The sequence below is a fragment of the Anastrepha ludens genome, chromosome 5 (genome assembly GCF_028408465.1).
Source record: "Anastrepha ludens isolate Willacy chromosome 5, idAnaLude1.1, whole genome shotgun sequence".
NCBI lineage: Eukaryota > Metazoa > Arthropoda > Insecta > Diptera > Tephritidae > Anastrepha > Anastrepha ludens.
This window is the reverse complement of record NC_071501.1, coordinates 1985947-2009602: the sequence shown is the minus strand read 5'-3', so window position 1 is coordinate 2009602 and position 23656 is coordinate 1985947. Positions and strand designations below refer to the sequence as shown.

Here is a 23656-nt window from a genome sequence, read left to right as displayed (position 1 = left end):
TAGTCGATGCTGTATCATTTCGTGTAGCACAACAATGGTTCGCTCGCTTCCGTTCTGGAAATTTCGATGTGAAAGATGCACCTCGCCCCGGTCGACCTATCGTTGAAAAAGTCGACGAAATTATGGAAAAGATTGACCAGGATCGTCACATAAGCTGCCATGACATCGCCAAGGCACTAAACATTCATCATCAAACGGTTTTGAACCATTTAAAAAAGGCTGGTTACAAAAAGAAGCTCGATGTTTGGGTACCACATGAATTGTCTGCGAAAAATTTAATGGCCCGAATTAACATCTGCGATTCTTTGCTGAAACGAAATGAAATCGAACCATTTCTGAAGCGAATGGTAACAGGAGACGAAAAGTGGATCAAATTAGACAATAATGTGCGAAAAAGATCATGGTGCAAGGGTGGTGAAGCTCAACAAATGGTCGCAAAGCCAGGATTGAGGCCTCGAGAGGTTATGCTGTGTGTTTGCTGGGATTGGAAAGGAATCATTCACTATGAGCTGCTCCAGCCTGCTCGAACGATTGTTTCTACACCTTACTGTCAACAACTGATGAGATTGAAGAAAGTAATCGAAAAAAAAACGGCCAGAACTGATCAGCAGAAAGGGCGTCGTCTTCCATCAGGACAACGCTAGGCCACACACATCTTTGATGACTCGGCAAAAACTGGGAGAGCTTGGCAGGGAAGTTTTGATGCATTCACCATATAGCCCTGAGCTTGCCCCATCGGGCTACCATTTGTTTCGTCAATGCAGAACTACCTTAATGGAGTAAAGTTGGCTTCAAGAGAAGTCTGTGAAAATTACTTGTCGCAGCCGAGAAACCACAAAAGTTTTACACTGATGGAATAATGCCTCTAGAAGAAAAATAGCAAAAGGTGGTCGACCAAAATGGTACATATTTGGTTTAATAAAGTTCATAATAAATATAAAAAAAATGAGTTGAAGTTGGATTACAAATACGAAAAGACTTTTTCGACTACCTTATATGTATGTATGTATAATGGTATGAGTACTCGTACATGTATACAGCTTCAAATAAGGCCAGCACGAATTTAATATTTTACAGAGTTGATGTTTCATTTAAATTTCTTTTCTAATCGTTCTTAGCTGATCCTGCATATATAAAAATTGTATCTGCAGCTTAAAAATTCATGGCCATGAAATTAAAATTTTAATCTGACAGTTTATGAATTATAAGGATTTATTGATCTAAAGGAAAAAATTGTCAAAGTCACATAAATTATCAAAACTTCTTTCGACTTGTACCAAAGAGAGAAGTAAAAAACTTTTCTTGCTTGGCTAGGACTGTGGATTGCTGTTTTACGTTCACGTGTTAGTTCATGTATCCCTTCTGGGTCAGGAAGGTATACTCGTATAAATTTAATTGCCCTGTTGGCGGGGCCTATTCTCACATTAGACTTTAGAGAAATATCTCTATAAAATCTTGGATGTTTTTCTTTAAACATCTTTTATATGTATAGAATTTTTTTCCATCTGAATGTGAAGATGTGTTGATAGTTTTAATATAATCGGCCATATAACTTTTGTAATTGTAAATCACAAGATTTTCAGGATTCACGAAAAACTCATATGCAAAATGTTATGTAGCCAAGTGGATATGACTACCACTCGGGGGTCTATTTTGGATCCTATGGTCATGAAATTTAAAATTATGGGAAATTGTTTTTCCTAATGACGCTCAGTCTTCAGTAATTTGCAAGACACACACAACAAATTGGAGTGAAGCATGGGTGAGGTATCGGGTGTTTTTCAAGAGCTTGAGAACTTAAAATTATAATACAAAACAAAACATTGTTGGAATAATTTTTTTCTACTATAATCTAGTAGATTATTTCATACAGGTACGAGTTACATGGTACATTCGATCAGTCTAATTTTTGACTACATTTTCCAGTAAATTTGAATAATAAATCTAAAGGATCCCAATCAGCATAAATGCGACGCAAACGATGGCCATTTGGCTTCAATTCTTACACGAGCTGTAGTTTCTTCTTCTTCTTAATTGGCGGGATAACCGCTTACGCGATTTTGGCCGAGTTCAACAAAGCGCGCCAGTCGTGTCTTTCCGTGCTAACCGGCGGCAATTGGACACACCAAGTGAAGCCAAGTCCTTATCCAACTGATCTTTCCAACGCAAGGAGGCCTTCCTCTCCCTCTGCTACCACCAGCTGGTACCGCATCGAACACTTTCAGAGTCGGAGCGCTGGTATCCATTCGGACGACATGACCCAGCCAACGTAGCCGCTGGATCTTTACTCGCTGCGCTATGTCTATGTCGTCGTAAAGCTCATACAGCTCATAGTTCCATTGTCTGCGATATTCGCCGTTGCCAACGTGCAAAGGCCCAAAAATCTTGCGCAGAATCTTTCTCTCAAACACTCCAAGCGTCGCTTCATCGGATGTTGTCATCGTCCAAGCTTCTGCGCTATACGTTAGGACGGGCATGATGAGAGCCTTGTAGAGTGTTAGTTTTGTTCGTCGAGAGAGGACTTTACTGCTCAGTTGCCTATTTAGTCCAAATTAGCACTTGTTGGCAAGAGAGATTCTACGTTGGATTTCAAGGCTGACATTGTTATCGGTGTTAATGCTGGTTCCTAAATAAACGAGCTGTAGTTTAGAGGAACGTAAAATGTTTACGTAGTTGAAAGACAAAGGTCAAAAAGTCGAGAACGATGACAAGTCGACATTTCAGTGTCTTCTTCAACACTTTGCTAAATAAACTTCGCGAACAAATGAATTTTTCAAAGCAAATTTCCAGAATTTCGAAGTGCAGTTCGCATTAAACGATTCATGATGGCTTGTGTGGTACCAGTTCACAGTTAATTGCTAAAAACAAAACGCTTAACTGCGCAAAAAAAGTTCTTAGTTTGTTCTAAGGCAACTGCTGATTTTTATGATTTCGTTTCTTAACAAGTCTTGAAAACAATTTTTGCATGGCTTAAATGATTTTCCGTTATAATAAAAACGCGGTTGCATAATAATTCGCACGTTTCGTTTTTCTTCTTGTAGTTCTGATTAAGTGTTGGCCCAAAGTGGCAACTAAAAAATTGACCGTGGCAATATTTAATGACATGAAATGAAACTACGGATTAAGTATAACAAATTTAAAGGCAATGTATTCGTAATGCTTTTTATATAACCGAAATAACTTAAAGTTGTACTTATTCACTTTCTCCTTTCCCTACTCGAAATAGCACGAATAATTATTTCTTAATTTTCATATCTTCTCTGCGATATAACTGTATATTTTGTGACACTTACCAACCACTTCCAGTTCGCCGGCGGAGATTTCTGTGTGAAAGGATGGCGCGTCCGCGGAAACTTCACAACTGTATTTGCCAGTGGTGGACACAGTGACCGAATCCAAGACCAATTGGCTTTCATTGGAGGCAGAACGCTGCAATGAAAGAATATGGCAAAGCAGAAGAAGAATAACGAAAATTAATAAATGGAATGCGTATTGAAACAAGAACGCTATGATGAAGTCATAATATTTAAGAACACGAAACTGCGAGGAAAATGAATTAATCTCAAGATAAAAAGATGAAATCAGCAACAACTGCAAACAGCCATGTCAATTAAGACATTCAATGTGTGCATGAAAAATTTAAGTAAAGAAAACGTAAAAAACACAAAAAAATTAATTGGCTGCCGCTAATAATGGAGAATAACAGCAAAATGATGGAAGTGAAGGAGAACAAACAAAGGCATTGTGTTTGTAATGCAATGTTCGCGAGGAATAAAGTGTGACTGAACTGCATTCACGTTGTTCGGGGATTTTGCTCAGGTAATTGTAACATTTGTTGTTGCTTACATGAGCATACGCGTTAATATATTCACCATTTTTCACCTCATTCTCTTCGGCTTACGGAAGCCAATGAAAATTAATTAAAATTTACTCAATCTTGATTGTGAAATAACCAGTGAAAAATCGAGTACCTCTTACAGAGTAAATAATTTACGTGGAAGTATCGTTTGAGGTCAAGACTATTTTGATAAAATCAATGGAGGTACTACGGCAGATTTCTTCAGCTGCTGTAATATTGTATGTATGAATTATTTAACACCAAATCAACGATTCCAAATTGTGGAAATTTCCTTTAAAAAAAAAAATATCGCGAAGTTCTTACAGCACTGGAGGCATTATCGATATATATCTGTTTCAAAATGAGGAAGGAGTTGCCGTGATGGTAAATGGCTACTGCTATCAACCCATGCTGACTGAAGTTTTGTTTTCAAAAAATAACGCCATACGCCATTAACGCCATACGGCCAGATTTTTCAAAGAAGGTAGCAAACATTGGATTGAGTTAATAAACATAATTGTCAGTATTAGATAATAAGAACTATTCTGGTATGCAGTTGCACCGCTTATTATATTTTAGTATAGTAAAAATAAGTCTGAAGTTCATAAAAGATCTCTTTGATTTTTCGTAATTTTTTTTCCTGACGGTGACGAATTTTTTCCATACATTTATATGGTAGAAATCATAAGTAAAATCATTGGAATTGCTATGAAAGATTTGTGTAATTTTTTGTGTAACGAAAACTTTAATAAAATTAAAATTTGATGTTACCATCGGGTTTGTGATCGAAAATTGAAGATCACATCATGTTAATGGCTGGATGGAAAAAGAAAAAAGCAAATACGAATGGAGCTCACAGAAAAAATGTAGCAAGGAAATCGGGAAATTGAATTAGGCTTACAACGCAGCGAAACACGTTAGATTCCTAAAACTCCTTTGAAAGCCGTAATGCAACCAATTTCGACTCTTGTCAATTGCATATGCTTTTGAGCCTGAAAACATACCACTTTTCAGTGCAGTTAAGCGGGCGAAATTGTAATCCATAAAGGAATTGTGAATGAAGACAGTAAAGAAAAAAGAAAAAAAAAAATGTTCTGACATAAACTGTGAACGGCCAAAGCGAAGGTTCCTAGCGGCTGAAGTACAAGGTCGACTTTGGTGGGTGTGGCTGCGCTAAACGTTACGTGCAACAGTGTTGCTGTAATATATGTGCTGACTCCTGCATTATTTGTGCCAGAGCATACAAAAATTTCCCTCTGCATGACACGTTACATATACGTGCATGTATGTACATATGTGTATATGTACGTATATTTGTAAGTATTCATATAAGCACTGGTCTTTGGCAAATTTGCGGAGATTGCAAAAATGAGTTATGCACACGCGTTGGGCTGGCCCTTATGTTCGGGTGTGTGCTGTGTGTGTAGAGTTAAATGCATGCTAACACGGATATTAATATGTGTAAGTATGTATGCCCGTATGTCCATGCATACTCACTATTTGCTGGCGAAGAAATTTGTTTGCTTGCGGTTTTGTGCGCGCCAACATACCTCCGTACACAGTTGTTTGAAAGCGTAATGGCTTCAGCGCACTCGCAAGTGTATGCGACAGTGAAATTTAGGAGATAACGTACGACTGCACTATAAATGCCACTGGCAGTCATTTTTTTCCAGCGTAAGCATGTAAATTTACTCCTCGTTTGCAAATGGCTTTAAGCAATTACTGTGCCTCTTTGACGCTCCATTTCCTTTTCTCTTGAGTTTTTTATTTTTTTTATTTTTTTACTTGTACTTGCATGGGTATTTGTGTTTGTGGAATGCAATCAGTTAATAACAACGATTAGAGATGACTTTGTGGTTTTATGTCTACGCCCACGTATCCGCGTGAGTGTTGAAGTGTTGAGTCGTGGGTGTGATAAAATGGTTATAAAAGGCACTAAATTTAGCTTTGAGCCACAAGAGATTTACAACCAAAATATGCGAGCTTATATGTCGTTGTCGTTTAATGGCGTGGATGAGCCTAAGAATGTAAAAAAAAAACAATAACGTTAGCTCATTAAAAGAATGCCGGGCTACCTTTTTCTATGCTAGTCAAAAAGGTCAGGGTTAGAGTAATGAAAAATGAAAAAGGAAGAACTAAGAGCTTAGTATTGCAGTAACGCAGGCTTTTTTTAGCGTTTTGAGGACCTTTGAGAAACTTGTCATATGTACATGCTTTGTTGCACGAGTACTCGCATAATGCAATAAGTCTACGGGGAAGCGTTTGCCGAAAAATGTATGAATATTTTACAAATGGGTCACTTCGAGTGCGGAACATTAAACTATACGAGATTGACGGCGACATAAACATAATGGAGTAAATTAAAACAAAGTAGAGGCTGACTTGGCTGAACCTGGTATTTCTAATTGTGCCACTTTACTTGTGAATGAAAACCAATGCTAAAGCGCATTTTTGTGAAGAAGTAAGAAAATCAGGCAGCTTTTTCAAGAGGATACACTCTAGCTAAATTTTCCAGTCGATGACGCACCGGTTCTTAGTTTAAGTAATCCTAAGTTACTTTGGATATATTTCGATAGTTTACATCACATATAACCGCGATCGTGGCGAGAGTAGAGAAAAAGATGAAATGAATGAAATGTAGCTGGTGATATTGTCTGCCGGACGCTAGTAGGACACTTGAGGTGAAGATGTGCAGGTCTGCAATGAAATAACTTCCGATGATCCCAGAATATCACTTACACAGTGCGGTGAGTATACTTTAAGGTTGGGATCATAACTTCATGCTTTAATACAAGCAGTTTTTATTGGAATGCTACTGCGGAGCTACCCTAACAGGTCTTTGTGGCATGCCGAGCTGAAATAGAAATATATTTGGCAACCACTCAAGGCAGTCCAGCTAAAGCTCAATTAAAACCACCAAATCAACGCAGTAGACAGTTGAGGTTAGGAGAGACGTTGTCATAACTTCGCTAAAGGTATTGAGAGGTATATCAGTTGAACTCACTTTATGAGAAGAAGTAGTAAATAAATAAATGAATAAAAATAAGAACTCGAGGAATAGGAAAAATATAGAGAATAAAGAGAGGAGGGAAGGTAAGAAAGAGAAAACACTGGGAAAAGAGTGAAGGACGAAGGCGAGGGAAAGAGGACCGAAGGAAAATAAGGCTAAGAAGAAGAATGAGAGATTAAAACGGCAGAATAAGATAAAAGTAATAAAGAATAATTAGAGAAAGAGAAGTAATAAAGTACCGAAAATGAAGAAGATTAGGGGAAGAAGAAAAGAGTAATACGAAGAAATTGAGAAAAAGAAGAAGAAGACATTAAAATATATATGAAGAGTGAGAGCATAGTAAGAGTAAGGAAAACGACGTAGAAGAATAGGAAAAAGATAGAGAGTGGAGAGAGAGGAGAGGAATAAAAAAGTGAAGAAAAGAAGAGTAGGGGAAAAAAGTAAAAGAAAAAAGGAGGAAAAAAAGAAAAGTTTTAATGAAAAGAATGCAAGAATGATAGAAAGAAGATTGCGCCCATCAGAGAGTGCGTGACGTCACGTTTTTCCGAGTTGTGCAGTGTTGCCAACCATTTCTCTTCACAAAAAATTTAGTGCGTTTTTATACCGCAAATGCGAAAATTTTGAATTTTGTTTCTTGTTTTTTAATTTAAAGCTACCGAAACTTTAAGTTAAATACAACTGTATTATTATACAAAAGAAGGTTAAAAAAGCCACTTTGAGAAGATTTTAGTGCTAATGAAAATTAGTTGATTCTAATGAAACTTGATATTTTGAAAATGTGAATTTAGTTTTTTGCTCCTTCTAAGGTTATGCAAGAATATTAAATGTCCCTTTCTCAACTCTTCTTAAGATTGAAAACTTTTTACACATTTTAAAAGGCGTTTGAATTTACTGAATGCGAATTAAAACCGGCCATCAATCCTTAGTGGGACATAGGGCATCAAGAGGTGTATTCATTGTAAAAATAAGCCATAAAATACCAGAAAATATTAAAGAAACCATACTAACATTTTTACAAAAAGAGTACCTTATCTAGTTACATAACCTCAAATATAGCAAATAAGTCGTTCCCTTAACAAAAGAGTCTCGCTTAACAAAAAAACTCATAAATTAAATTGTACATAAGCATAACACATTTATTAAAAAAAAAGCGCACATTCTAAAGACAATTTGTCACGCATACAAAGTTCTTTAAGTGATTCAATAAAAATTTGGTGTTTTATTTTCTTTAAATGGGCATTTTAGTGCGTTTTTATTTTACTTTTTTTTAGGCAACACTGCAATAGCGAGAGAGAGATTTGACTGCCGAAAGCAGAAGAAAACCAAAAACACCTGCAATCGCGGGCAATGCTACCAGATGTTAAGAAAAAAGTAAAGCTAAATAAAACTGAGGGAATTGTTTAACTAATTATTAAAAAATGTATATTTTACAAAATTATAAACATTACTTTTAATTAGAACAGGCTAGAAAAGAACTAAAGCTCCGAGACTAAATAACAAAAAAAAATTCTAAATCAACTTACGAAAATGGTAATCTGGCCATACTGGATGTAAAATCAAACTCGTTGTCAAATTCGCTGAGAGCAAAGTAACGGGACCATGAGAGATGCCATCTCATTATTCCTTCCATCATGAAAGGAATGTATAAGAGGAGAACAGCAAAGAAGAAGAAAAACCGCGGAAAGAGAGGAAGAATTAGATGAAAAACAAAAAAATAAGAAAAAATGGAAGTGAAAGGGAAAGAGGAAGAATAATCAGGGAAAGAAGAAGAAGAGGAAGAACAATAGAATAAGAAAACAGTAAAAGAAAGAAGAAAAATGCCACGAAATTTACGAATAAAATGAATACAAAAAAAAATAGTAGCAAGAAAAGGAAGATGAAGAAGAGGATATAAAAAGAAGAAAAGAAAAACTTTGGATGAAGAGGTGTTCTCAAAGATGTTGTCAGGGATGTTCTCAGCGGTAATCCTGTGTGCTTCTTCGTCAGGTTGTTAGGGTAGCCCGCATATTTATCTTTCTATTTAAATATCAAATAACTTTTATTTTTTCAAAGAAGATCATTGGTAATACTTTATATACTTATATTTATATGTAATTGGCGCTTATCCTCGGAGGTTTGCTGTTGCCTGCCGAGGGCATTCTGCTATTAGAAAGAACTTTTTTCTTATGTTGGTGTTTCATGGAGGAAGATTCAAACTTACGTACTTCGGAAAGCTAGCTACGCACGAGCCCATTCGGCTACAGCGGCCGCTGGTAATACTTTACATCGTATTCATTTCATTGAATTTAACAAATCTCGTTTGGAAACCTGCTGAAATACATGCCATTAAAGGAGTCTTACGCTCTAAACTTTCGGCAGATTTCATTTCAATATTGAAGAACAAATTATTAAAGGGTCTAGGCCTTTTTAAGTTTTACATAATTTTGGGTATGCTCGTATATGTAAAGAATTAATTGCTTAAAAATCAAGCTCAAAATAGAAAACCTAAATAAATAAATAAATTTTTTCACCACGCTTTGAATTGTCAACTCATTCGGACGATTATTTCCACCAAGAAAATCACGAATTTCGCAATATTTTGTTCTTAACGATCGACTATTTTCATATTAAGTTTCAAAAATTTTAACGCCTTATTCTACATATAAAGGGGTTTCCAATAACAGGTGTTACAGGTGAATGGATTGCGCTATCGAGAGATGATTAACGATTTTTGATGGCCGCAATTGGATGGTATTGATCCGGATAACATTTATTTTCAACAAAACGGGGCTACGTGCCACAAAAGCAACGAAACCATTGATCTTTTACGGAAAAAGTTTCCGGACCGTGTTATCTCTCGAAGAGGTGACCACAATTGGCTACCGATATCTTGTGATTTAACAGCTTGTGACTTTTTTCTATGGAGCCACGTGAAAGAGAAGGTCTACGCCAACAATCCAGGGTCGATTCAAGACCTCAAAGATGGAATTCGTGAGGGTATCGAGGACATAGGGCAGCCACTTTGCAATTCGCTTATGGAAAGTTTCACGGAAATGATAATATAAATGGCATACCTTCCTCTTTATAATGAAATAAACCTCCGATCATTTATATTAAAAAATATATTTTTTTTTGCTTTCTTTCTTTTCTTCTTTTTTTCTTCGTTTTTTTATTAAAAAACCCTTTAGTATAAAATTGTACATTTATCTGCTTAACAAATGTCAAAGATGATTTAAATAAGTATCGTCTGTGAGTTATTTCGTATTTATTTACTGACATCAAGGCGTCATTTTTGAAAGACTCTTTACTGATACCAATTTACCTACGCCTTATAAAACATAACACGAAAATATGTATGTACACTAATAACTCTGGACAGGGTGCTCCGATTTGCACAGGTTCTTTCTGAATTTTGAAGCTAGCCTCTTTCTAATGTTTTTTGACATAAATTCCATAAACTTCCAACTCAAACATATTTATAAGCAAAAAAGTGTGAGAATGTCACAAAATAAATTTTCAAACTATATTACAATAAATCAAAAATGATTGAGTGGATTGGGGTTTTGTTTGTTTGCTAAAGAACTTTGAAATGTTATCATTCAATCTTCATTAGTTATATTTAATAGTAAATTTGTTAATAATTTCCTATTGCTATCAAAACTAAAAAAATAAATCGAAAGTTTTTCCAAAAAAATGCTGTTTGAATGTATATTCGCTGCGTGAAATATGGTGAACAGTTTTGTTATGTTATTGAGCTCCTCGCTGCTCTTTCATATTCACAAGTATATTTGTCACTACGGCAGAACCGAGTATATTTTCTGGTACATATTTATGCCAACATATATAAAGGCTGGCTCAAAATAAATCAGCACATTTAGTTTTTGAATACCTTTTTTATCAAATAAAAACAAAAACAAATATTTTAGGTGATGGAAATCTTTATTTTGACCTTTACGCGCTCCATTGCTTGTCTGTTATACTGCCGCCACTTACAAAAATTATAAATCTTCTGCTAGGATGATTAATTTTGCGCCACCTTGCTCAGTTTTGGAAAGTTCTAAAATATTTCAATATTTTTCAAAGTGAATTCGTTAAGCGAATATACATCTGAAAATAATTTAAATAATTTATACTTGAAAAAGTTTTAAATATGCAAGTTGAGGCTAGGAGAGCACAAACTTTCACACCTTGCAATTAGCCATACGTGCCAAGGTTGGCGAACTTTAATTTTGCTTGCTGATATTTTGTAATAGTATTTACGGATGTGAGATACATTTTTGAGATATTAAAGTAAACAACTACAAACCAACAAATTAAGACGTTAGTAAATGGTGTTGTTGTTCTTGCCATGTTTTATTTTTATTATTTCTGTTGTGGTTATTAAGCACATTTTCAAGTTTTCATTTTAATTTTTGCTAATATTTACATGGAAAACTTTATAACAGACTAACTTGAAAATTTACTGGTACCGTTAAGTTTTAGAAAAGATGCACCTACAGATTATTACATACGTACATAATTATGAATATTTGCTTACACCGCCTTGGTTGGTTTTTAAGTTTGCAGTTGTGCTAACTTTTTTGCTTCGAATTGGGTTAAGACAATTTCAACACACTTTTATAGTTTTGGGCTATTTTGTTGAAGTGGACTAAGTGGTGATTTTCGCATTTAATAGACACCAAGCTGTAGAGTAAATGCATATTTTTCTCTTCGGACTTCCGCACGATTGCGGTTGGCTTCAGAGAATTTCGTTTTTTGTGTTTTCTATTTACTAAAACTTTCGCTCTAAGCTCGCTGCATTCACAGCATATCGCCCCAAAACTACTAAAGTAGTGTCTTTTGTTACCACGTTCCGGTAGGCAATCAGATCTTTGCTGTTACCCTCCTCAGCTAGCCAAAAGTGCTCAAAAAGCACCAAAACTTCTTATATGCCAGCATTATTGTGGCTAAGTTTATGGCCAACTAAGAGAAAAGGATGCAGGCGGGCGGCCAAGCAAGTCGTGTTGAAGCAGGCCAACAACTACATATAGTTGTTGTTGCTGTTTTTATGATTTCAGTTCTGAATTTGTGCTACTAAATGCTAAGCAAATTAACATTTTCAAACACTTTCATATGCTACACTTCGTGGGGGAGGGCTAAGGGAAGGAATCGTTCGAAGCAAGTAGAAATTTAGAGAAACTCGAAAGTTAGCCAGAAAATGAGTAGACAAACAGCCGTACAAATGCGGGCGACAACTTTCTATAGGAAACTCGCAAAGACTAAACTACTAGCAGTCGATAGAGAGCACTCTAAGAAAGGATGTTTTATAGATGGTGAAACGACCGTGAAGAGTCGAATACATTTACACAAACAGTGCACTGCTCCTAATTCAACACCCTTTGAATTTCATATTTGAATTTACACCTTTCTGCAACTCTAAGCAAAGACAATTTTGAGATTTGTGCATTTGAGTGTGGAAGATTATTCACAGTGCTTTTATCGTCCAAGAGTGCTTTGAAATTTATTGCGCAGCTTTTTTCATTATTTTTCTTCAGCAATAAATACTCAAAGAACTACCCATTGGAAAGTCACACTTATAAGACCTTTTACCTACAATACCTTGGGCAAATATATTGCCTTGGCAAAGAGCAGAGTGTAAATCTGCCACTGAAACCAAATGGATCCGAATGATATCCCGAATGTTCTCTTTAGAGATATTTTGAAGTTTGACTTCTAGGCGGAGAATTTACTGAAAGACACCAATACCCAGCCTGAGGCAGGGAACATCTAGAATCTGATGTAGTGCATTGCGGACGAGGTGATGCCAGTCGAAAATGTGCATGCGTGGTAAGTAGTGATATGAAAATTGAAGCATTTGCCGCATTTTGGTAAAGGATAATTTTTCAACAAAACGTAATAACCAAAATTGTCTCACAACTGAAGCTGTTCTTAATTCAAATCGAGTGAATTGATTTCGAAAATTGTGCTGAAAATGACGCCATAGTTATTTTTTATTTTTTAAGTTTATTTATAAAGTCTGTTCTTTTATAGAACAAAAGAAAATTGTCCCAAAATTATTGCTGTAATTACTTTAGTAGTATTTGCCCAATAATTGCAATTATTTGTAATATTTTCCATTTTCATTTAAGTATACTTTCATTGCATTCATAACATTTTCTCATTATAGTTGGGCGAGAATTTCTTTTTTTCTAAATATATATTCAACTACCCTGGTGCCAACAAGCATACCCAAAATAAATTTGAATGTTTCAAGAATAGCTCAACAAAGTGCGCCAATCGATTTCCAAGGAGATGGAAATTTTTTATATAGGGTGGCTTTTTAGTTGCATGAGAACCATCGATGTGGATAATTGGACAGCTGGGAATGGCAAACTGTACTGTCATTTCTTTTCAATAAGGTCTGAGAAGTTGTCGTGAGTCGCGTAACGCTTCCATAATGTGGAAATTCACTTTAAACAAAAATAAATAAATCTGTTCGCGAAGTTCATAGACCACTGGCGGCATCATCGGTCCTTATTTATTTCGAAATGAGAAATGAGCTGCTGTCCTGTTCATTTACATTTTGATTCCAACAAGATGGCTCAACTTGCCATACCGTGCGGTTATTAATCGATTTATTGCAATATTCAAGCCATCAACGATGCCATACCACCAGATTTATTGGAAAAAATAGTCAGAAATTGAACTAATCTACGACAATGCGGTGGATATATGCCGAATATCGTATTCGAGAAATAAATGCTATGCAATTATCTACCAGACCATAAAAAAAAAAAATCAATCTATCAATATCTCTCTTTTGTATTCGGCCGCCTTGGCCGAATGAGTTGGTGCGTGATTACGATTTGGGATTCAGAGAGAGAACGTGGGTTCGAATCTTGAAAGATCAAAATTAAGAAAAAGTTTATTCTAATACCGGTCGCTCCTCGGCTGGTAATGTCAAACCTCCGAGTGAACTTGTGACATAAAAAATATCTGACGTTCGGAGTCGGCTTGAAACTGTAGGTTCCTCCATTTGTGGAACAACATCAAGACGCACGCCACAAAGAGGAGGAGGAGCTCGGCCAAGCACCCAAAACGGGGGTAGGCGCTAATTATATATAAAAATTATGAAATGATAATTCAAATTCTCAAACTCTTAAAAAACACTCGATATAAACATAAGCACAAATTAAGTAGTAAATTTCTGGGGTTCTGTGAGATTAATCCATTAAATCCATTGCTTGCTTACATTAAAATAACAAAGAGAAAAGAGTTTATTTAATTTCAGTTGCACTTGAAAATTGCGTACAAAATAGTTCAGTGAATATGAATTCGCTGTAAAATTGATTGCACGCCAATGTAAATCACATCGATTGCACTTTATGTGAAGTTGACTTCCACGAAATAATTTAATATTTTTCCACCCTACTTTGGGGTTAATTATATACCTAAATAAAAGGAAAGCAAAAAGAAATAAAATAAGAAAGGCAAATTTGCCACTTGACTTAACTACACATGTAAATACACGTATAAGTATATGCCTGTCCACATATAAATATTAGCCACAGTTGTTTAACCACAATTGTTTGTCAACTATTTTTCGCCCACGCCTGTAATACCTAGTTTTCTGCCTCAGACTCTTTACGGCACACAATTGATTTATATTTGTGGTCAAAATTCTGGCAATAGTGGGCGATAAGAGCTACGCCTTTTTATTTATAAATAAATGAAGTACTGTCACTTTTTGTTGAAATGAGTTCGCTTGGAAATATTTAGTAAACATCACGCATGAATTCGATGTTTATCGTACGGAAATCAGGGCAGCACTTATAAAATTTTCCTGCCAAGCCAATTCTAGGTGATTGGGGCATACGCCTAATTTAGGGACAAATAAGGCAGCTTTGGAATTATTTGTATAGCCACAAATTACACCGCTTTTACAGATTACTTCGGGATCGATAAGCGCCTAGTCTTATGCTACGAATACGCACGAGCTTGCACTTACAACTTAGTTGTTGATGATATCTACTTAATTTCATATTTTGTTCCAGTTTTGTTTGTTGCACTTTCTTGTTCAAAATCATTCTGGTAGCTGATAATTACTGATTAAATAAAATGGGTGTAGCAAATACAAATTATCTAGCACGCAGGCATATGGAATGTTTCCCAAGTTCATACATCAATTTAGTGCCATTGACCAATGTGACCCTTATCTTCGTGACCATTCGCTTGATGAACGCGCCAATAAATGACCCTTCATATTTGGAACGATGATGACTATGATAATTGTAATAATATAGTAATGCAAATATATCACGGCAAAAGGCAACACGCATGCAGCGAATTATTGACATTTTTTTATATGGGAACAAAAAAAAAATTTATCAAGAAACTTCGGAAATTCATATTATTATTTTATCAAAATTGGATGGGCTGAAAAACTGCATCCAAAAATTGTAAAATTTTGTTGAAAATTTCCGCAATTTTTTCGACTTTTTTATGAAGTTTGAAATTCTGTGTCATTCATGGTTTTTATTGAGCTATGAATTATATTTTTATAAAAAAAAATAAGAAAAATTAATCAAAACTTTATGTCAAAGCAATATAATCATCATCTTTTGACTCTACAGCTCTTTGTGAGCTTTGGCCTGCTGCTCGTGGGACCTCCATACGTCTCGAACGCTTGCGACTTTTTTCCAGTTCGTTATCCCAAGTTTCTTTTGTGCCCTCGTACCGTCCATTCTTGTAATGTGACCCAGCCATCTTAACCGCTGCGCTTTGATGAAACATATAACATTTTCGCCCTTTATCAGTTGATCTAGCTCGTCGTTCCATCTTATCCGCCACTTGCCGTGATCTTTGATTTCTCCGAAAAGTCTTCTGAGTACTTTTCGTTCGAAGGCTTGCAGTTTTGTTTTATCTGCTTCAATTAGCGTCCACGATTCAGCTGCATAGCATAATACTGGTCCAATGATGGTCTTATACAGAGTCAATTTGCATTGTCTGTTTTTTTGATATTTTCTTTAAAGTATCACTACCGAAACAGTCTCATAGAATTTCTAAGGTTTTTGCATCAATGAATTCATTTTTAGTGCAAAATTTAATACAAACTCGTTATTGCAAATTTACATCCATTTTTAAAACTGTAAAAATCGAAAATACGTGCAAAGGTAGATTTTCTCAAGACGGCGTAACTTTCATAAATGTCCCACAATGGCGATAAAATTCGGGTAGGATATGGCAGTGTATCAAAAACAAAAAAACATATCTCAAATTAGTTGACTTAGAGCGTCACCTGGCGGGGTTTCCGGGAACTTTTTGATCCAAGTGTATGCCCCGCTGCTATTATTGCGTACACAGAACTGCTTATGCAGTACATATACCACTAACTTCATTATCAAATTTAAAAGTGGAAATGCTTTTGTGGGTAATAATGTAAAAAAATGTAGTTTAGCGCATAAGTAAGTTGAATTCATTTGAAAGCTGTGAAATCAATCGGAATTGCTTAGAGTTTTATAAGAAACTGCTTATGGTAAAGAACTTTAGGTCTTTTTATATTTAGGGAAAATCTATAAATTAAAAGGTCGACCTCAAGCAATCAAGGTGGATGAGCTATGTAACAGCTACCAAATTCTCCTATGGCAAGAGTAAAATCGGCATTTATTTTCTTTCCGTCCCAGCAACACTTTCAATTTTAAAGCCAGTATTTTAAATTTCCTCGGCAAAATTATATATTGGCGAAAGTGAGAGTGAACTGCAGCGGGTTTTGATAGCACAAAGCAACAAACACAAGCCACATGTGGATCCCATGCATGTACAAATTGACATATGGCTCACTGGCTTACGGTAAGTTTGTATGTAAGAGATTTTGCACAGGTGCAATTGGAATGGTGTGAGTCTGAAACCACACATATATACATGTAAGCAATAAGACAAGTAGAATGTACGAGTAGAATCAAAATAGCATTTGAAAAAGTGTTCAAAAGTCCTTGCACAGGTGAATAAAAAATGTGAAAGAGCCGGCATCTACAGGGAATAAACTGGCACGGAAACTGAAAAAAACCAATTTGACACCTGCACTAGGATTTTGTAGAAAACACCTGCATATATTATGCTCCTATATACCCAAATATAAAGCCAAGAAAGAAAGTGGTAAAATGCGAGAATTTCAGACTGAAAGTGAAAAAGTGCATTTGGAGAGTTTCCAAGGTGTTATTATCAAAAAAAAGGAGAGAAAAAACAAAAAAGAAAAGTAAAATAAAGGAAAAAGAAGTATTTCATGAGAACCTTTGACACTCTGGAAACTATTGCCGTGGTATGTGCTTGCTGATTCATGCTGGTAGAAAATTAAAAACATGCTGTTGGCTTGTGAGTGTTAGTATTTACGTCAGAGTTGTTGCACAGGTGTGCAACTTTGCATGAAAATGGGAGCTGCATATGAAATTGAAGTTTTCGTTAAAATATGGTTTCAAAACTAAACCGACAGCTGCCAGTGAAAAGCCAAAACAAAACCTTTGAGAAAAGCAATGGCATACGGGCTTGTGTGAGCTTGCACTTCTAAATAGTTAGTTTGGTGTCTTTGCTTACAAAAAAAAAACAAAAAAAAAGACAAAATATAACAATTTTTAAAAAATTTGCTGGCAAGAAATTGAATAATAGGAGTGCGATCAAAAATATTTGTAAGCAATATTAAGTACAATAGAATTGCATGTTTTTGCAAATAGTTAAGCAACAACAATACTTTTTTTGAGCTGGTATTTTGGGGTGAAGATAATTCGGATATTCATGGATACAGTGAGCCAGGTGCGGATACCTAACGAACATTTCGCAGACAAATAGGACCCATCTGTACTATTTTATGACCCATAACTCTTCCACTGGCATTCTAAATACCCCTAAATATCTGTGGGCAAGATTTTGTTTAGGAATGAAGCAAAACAATTTTTTATATCTTTTTGTTTGGTAATTTTAAAGAAATATTCACAATTATTAGCAATACCTCAGTCATGTTGAAAGAGAGCGAAATACTGCACCCTGCAACAGGATGGAATGGCATCTCTAGGCGATCAATTGACAGCACCTAAGCTGCTTCTAACAAAATATGAGGATCTGAAATATATATTAAACTTCAGTTTTTTCTTTAAGAAGTTATGCAGGTATACAAAGGGTCACAACTCACGTCTTTGACCCATCGATATTATCGTTCCAAAATTTGCACTAAACTTTTACTTTCTACAGATTCCCAGGTGTGACTAGTAAAGACTCTTGTATGAAAAATGCGAAATTAAAATTCTTTGGCCGGACTTGGAGCTGCCGGAAGCTTTCGTTTTAATTTTTTATTTATATTTCCGGCCACCGATTGAAAAATTCGCACTGCTAGTTGAGAAGGGTTTAATATTATTAACGTAAGACCGAAGCTTTAACTTGAGTATAAGGTGGGGGAAGCAGAGATATCTACATTTATGTTATTTTACGCTCAGTTTTCTCAAAGCTCTAACGTCATAGGGGCCTTTGGAATCGAAGATAGTATTTTGCACATAAATATGTTTCGGAATCAGTCTCATAAAAAATATGTGGTCATACTGAGGACACGCTTTCAAAGGAATTTGTCTGACATTTATTAGGCTAAATGACAGGATATCTTTTTTATCAGGCAAAGAACATAGAAGGCACAGCTAACGTCCACGTAACTCTAGAACCACTTTGGATTAAAAAATATATGCAAGTAACACTAGGAACTGAAGACTCAGCGAATGCCGTCACACACGGGTCGAATGGCCATTCATAATAGACCACATTACAGGTCGCGTTGTACTTATCCCATGACCCAATAATAATAAGCTGTTCCGATATGCAATTTTTACTTTGTTTTTCTTTACATTTTTATGCTTTTATGGTAGTCTAGTGATAAACATAAAGTACTTCACACATTTATTACTCTACGCCATTCAGTTAAAATATTCGCCACTTGGTGCTGCATACCTTCACTTTCATTGACAAAGCACGCAAGGGGGTACTCAGAAAAACACACAATATACTCAGATGCAGAAACATAAATTTACGTAATAATTTGTATGACAGCGAATATAAAATAATAAAGAATATAAAAAAGTTGAGTTCCCGCCGTTAACGAAAGAAAGTGTAGTATTGTGAAGTGAAAAGTGCGTCTGACTTTGTTTTGGTAAACAATGGAACATGAATTTGTCGCGTCTTGCTCTTTTAACTCAGTTTTAACTTTTAGCTTTTTATCCCCTTTTTTGCTTCCTTGCTATACGCAACGCATGACACATGTGCGAGTGTTTCTCATTTTTATTTCGCCGCGCTGGTTTCTTTCACGCTGGTTTGCGCTGTTCGTTGTACGTGGCGTATGAGCGACCTACTGTTGCACTGCTTCACGACTTTTTAACGGCTACGTGAGAAATATCGGGCCATGCATGATCTTATTTTTCAAACTTGAATTGTGGAGGGAGTGCGCATTTATATGTATGTAGTTGCTTAAAGTACGAATGGAATTTCTAGTATTAAGCAATGCAATTTAAAGGCTACAGTAGCGGCGAAATAAGTAAGCTTATTTTGGGAATTATTTTCAGCGGGGCAATGAAGTAAATCAAAACGGACTTAAATTATATACGTTATTATTTTTCAAGTAATATGAAAGTAATTGGCGGCTATTCAACGTTTTTGGTTTTTTTGAAGTCTGTTGGACCTTAACTACTGCATTTTTAATTTTTAATATTTGGTGAACAATGTTTTGTTTTTGGTTTTACATGTAAACAGCAATAAAATTACATACATTTGAAAAAGATTCAAAATGTTCAAAAAAAAAAAAACTTCTGAAAATTTGTACGAGTCGACCGATACTGCTGCGCGAACATTTAAACTATAAGTAGTTAGACATTTCATCTTTGAGTACGCTGAGGATGTGCGGCATCTTATCAAAGAAAATTTACAGTGCTCAGTGGAGTATCGCTACAATCCGTTCGAGAGTGTGACATCGAATCTCCAATCTAAGCTGTGTTGAGTCTGAGCACATTCAGGTGCTTCCGGAAATGTGGAAGGAAGAAATTGGGAAATTCAGTGTCGGCGCGATTTCTGTAGGAGTTGGTGAGCTGAGATGGAGGTAGGCATTTCGGAACTTTTTCCACTTACTGACTACATAGTTTAGACACAGCATCTCTAAAAGGTAAATAAGACTGGAGTTGGATAGGATATGTTTCTTGGACACTATAATTAGCCTATGTAACCGCTGAGGTGGTCTGATCTAACCTAGTTTCATATACTCTAATCTAAACTAACCTAGGTAGGTAGGTACAGTGGCGTGCTGTAGACCCATTGTGACACCACCAGGCCTGTCCCCTCTCCTCACTCTACATTGTCCTCATTGAACCAACCTGTGGCTTTAATATATCTAACTAGACTTGTTATTTTTATATTGGCTACCTTTTCTAAAATATTGAATCTTCTTCTATCCCGCATAGCAAGTGCTCTATAGTCTCTTCTTCTTCGATGTAGTCACAGCTTCTGCAATAGTTGATATAGGGCGCTCCCAGTCTGCTGGCATGCCTGCCAATCAGACAATGCCCTGTTAGGACCCCGAGAAGGCTTTTCATGTTTTTCCTGGTTAGATTCAACAGTCGGCTTGTGCGGACCATGTTCCAATCCGGCCATGTCATTCTACTAGTTGCACAGGTCTGAGGGGCTGAGACCTGTTGGCGGCACTAAGTTGCTAAAGGTATGTTCGCTTTGTTTGGTTGGATCGGTAATGTGGTACCCAATCTCGCTAGTTCTTCTGCTTTGCAGTTGCCTTCTATGTCTCTATGACCCGGAACCCAGAGCAGATTTATTAAAAAGTACTGTGATAGTTCTGTCGAAACGATTTTAAAGCTTTCAGGGCCGATTGGCTATCTGAATATATGTTTATATCTCTTGCCTACTTGATCATTTAGCTTGGAACCATCAGTATAGATGCTGATTCCACTTCTATTGTCCATTACCCTATTGCCCCAATCTTCTCTCGTTGGGAAAATTGTGGTAAAGGATGTGTTTAAATGCAACTCCACTGAGCTATAGAAGTCTGTCGTTTGATGTAGGAAGGGGTATTCGTCGTAAGTTAGAAGATTCTCTTAACCTAAGTGCCGATTTCCCCGCCAGCTGTTTGCTGTAGGGCTCAATCGGTAATAGGTGCAGCATATGTGCCCCGCTTATGCAGAGACTAGCACCCCTTTCAATACTTTCTATGCATTTTACTGTTGTTTTTTTCCCGAGTATTGGCCACCAGACTAAGACACCGTATGTCATGATAGGCCGTACCACTGCTGTATATACCTAGCCAATGTACTAGTTTTGGGGTTAGGCCCCATATTGCCTGTGGCTGCTTTTTTCTGTATCAGTCATAAACTAACCTAACTAAATCAAAATTGACTTAAACTATTTGTGGTAAAAATACTGTAAGGTAGATAGACATCGAACCTGCAACCAGTAGGACTAAACGAATTGGTAAGTGCATTATGTTATAATTAGTCATTCACAGCGTGCACTGGTACATTTAAATTTGCTTGCTGTTGAAAAGCTCGGAAGCGTTTTTGCTCTTAAAGTGCGCTCTGTATCTAATAATAATGGAAGCAGCGCAGTGAAGCTCTCACCAAATCGAAAATTCAAAATGTTTTATAAAAACTAAAATATACTCGTATAAGCCGAAGATTATAATAGACGAAGTTTTTGAGTTCGGGGTCCTAGGATTAATAAAAGCCAATGCCATGGTTTAAGGAAGTTGAAAAGAGATTTCGGGATATCGGCATTTCAGAATCTCTTATTTAACATCCCTATTTGGTACTTATTTGTTAATACCTTATTTCATTTACATTTCTTTATTTTTTTCCTGCTTTTAACTTTTTAGATAGGTGGCAGTTCTTTTCAAAATATTTCAAAACCAAAGGTCTCTAAGCACTTTTTCTGGAACAGCAGTTAATCAAGCAGACAACATTTTGAAAAATGGTCTTGTTATAATCTGTAGTAGCGTCTATATCCTCCAAACTCTTTTTTTATAAAATTTTCTCAATATACAGACATGACGGTCATGCAGTTTTATTAAATTACAAATCAAAAAATCAAATAAGTTAATTTTAATACTAAATTCGATCTTATTTGATTAAATTTGTATTTAAATCAAGCGAAATATGTCAACTGTTTCTCAAAGCAATATTTACCAACATTTTATAGGCTAGAATTCCTTAACATTACAGCCAACATTTAGGCCAAATAATCAAAAGTAATTAATTTTGGCATTCTTCAGGTCTCAACGTTGCTTTTCATAAGCAGTTGACAACGAAAAAGAAAAACAAAAACCAGATCGAAACAGTAATAAAAAGTAATGAAAATTCAAGACCAAGTTTTTACTTTAATAACCAGCCATTTGCTCTTCATGCGCTCTGCCGTTGAGAGTCTTGAAGTATTCAACACTTTTGGAAATGTGCAGCGCATGTTTCATGATCGCGCCCACAAAGTGACAGTAATGCAAGCCACTCTCTATGCTGTGCTGAAGTAACTTTCGGGCGCAATGAATTGAATGTAAACATAAAACTTTTACGCACACAGAAAGTAATTTAATTTTCTGCTATGAATTTTAGTTGTGAAAGTTGTACGCCCAAGTGTTTGCACCACCATCAGCTGTCGAGTAGCAAAATCTACAATGTAAATAATCAACATACGGGGTATTGTGGTTACAGAGTTTATTTGTCTCGTTGCTGGCGTTGACAATTTCTTTGCCTAGCTACTAAGGAAAATTGCCTCCATTGACATTTAATGTGGCTTGTCAAAAAAGCTGTAATATCTACAATTGTGAACTTGATTTTAATTGCCACTACAAGCGACAATTACCAGCATCGTTCAAGTCGTAAGCCGTCAGCTGGCTATCCACACCAGCAGACGGGGTGTGGCTGAAAGGTCACGATGTTGTGTTTCACTAGTAAGCGAGTTCTGTGCTTAGCAGAATTTTAGGCGCAAAATTGCGCGTAGATGTACGAATGAGTGCAGAAAGAAAATTTTATTGAACAAATGTAAAGCCTTTCTGTTTTATATGTTTTCTAGCATTCTGTCCACTTACCTCCACTCTCACGCCCGTGATTTGGTAGACTTTAATGGCGGGCGTTTCTTTGGGTGTAAAACTGTAGAATTCGCGTCTTCCTTTATACCATTTAACCGAATAGAGACTGTCGCCCTCCAAATCATACAGACACTTCAGTGTCACTTTCTCGCCACGGCGCGCAGCATGAGGAATTTTGACGCGTACATCGCGAAGAGAGGTGACATAATCTGTAAGGAGAAAGAGAGAATGATTAATAAATGGCATATGGAAGACTAAAAGTGGAGTGTGTAATGGAACGAGCGTCGTTTGAAAAGTCCGTGTAAAACTAAAAACTACTAATTGTTTGGGGTAAACCTTCCAACGGTGTTCCAGTTTTTTGAGCCATTTGTTTCTGCAATCACGTCCTCGCCTGAATAAAATCTTTTTCCCGCCAGCCATTTCTTTAAATTAGAGAACAAATAGTAGTCCGAGTGTTCCGAGGGAGCCAAATATGGAGAATAGGGGGGTGTGAAATGAGTTGGAATTCTATTTCTATTACTGTGGCGACCGCGTGAGCTGGTGCGTTGTCGTAATGGAATAGGTAAATCACTCGACTCCCTCTATTCAAGCGAATGCCAAGCACAAGGAAATAAACCGACTAAGCATAACCTCGATACGTGCTAGCAGTGCCATGTTTATGACTTTGGACGGACGTTTCAATCGACCCTCGTATATTACGAAATTTTTCGCAAAAATGTCTACTTCCAAATTTACAAAAACTGAA

At 36.3% G+C, this 23656-nt stretch overlaps 1 protein-coding gene across 1 annotated transcript in view; it reads right to left on the bottom strand.

The window, feature by feature from the left end:
* Positions 1 to 23278, bottom strand: part of LOC128863348 (uncharacterized) — a 59116-nt gene extending 35838 nt beyond the window's left edge. Inside the window, exons 1-3 of the mRNA XM_054102472.1 lie at positions 23230 to 23278; positions 22912 to 23120; positions 3294 to 3429 (exon numbers count right to left, since the gene is read on the bottom strand). Of these exons, the coding sequence (XP_053958447.1) occupies positions 3294 to 3429; positions 22912 to 23120; positions 23230 to 23278 (394 nt within the window). The remainder of the gene's footprint in view (positions 1 to 3293; positions 3430 to 22911; positions 23121 to 23229) is intronic.
* Between the last annotated feature and the right edge of the window lie 378 nt (positions 23279 to 23656).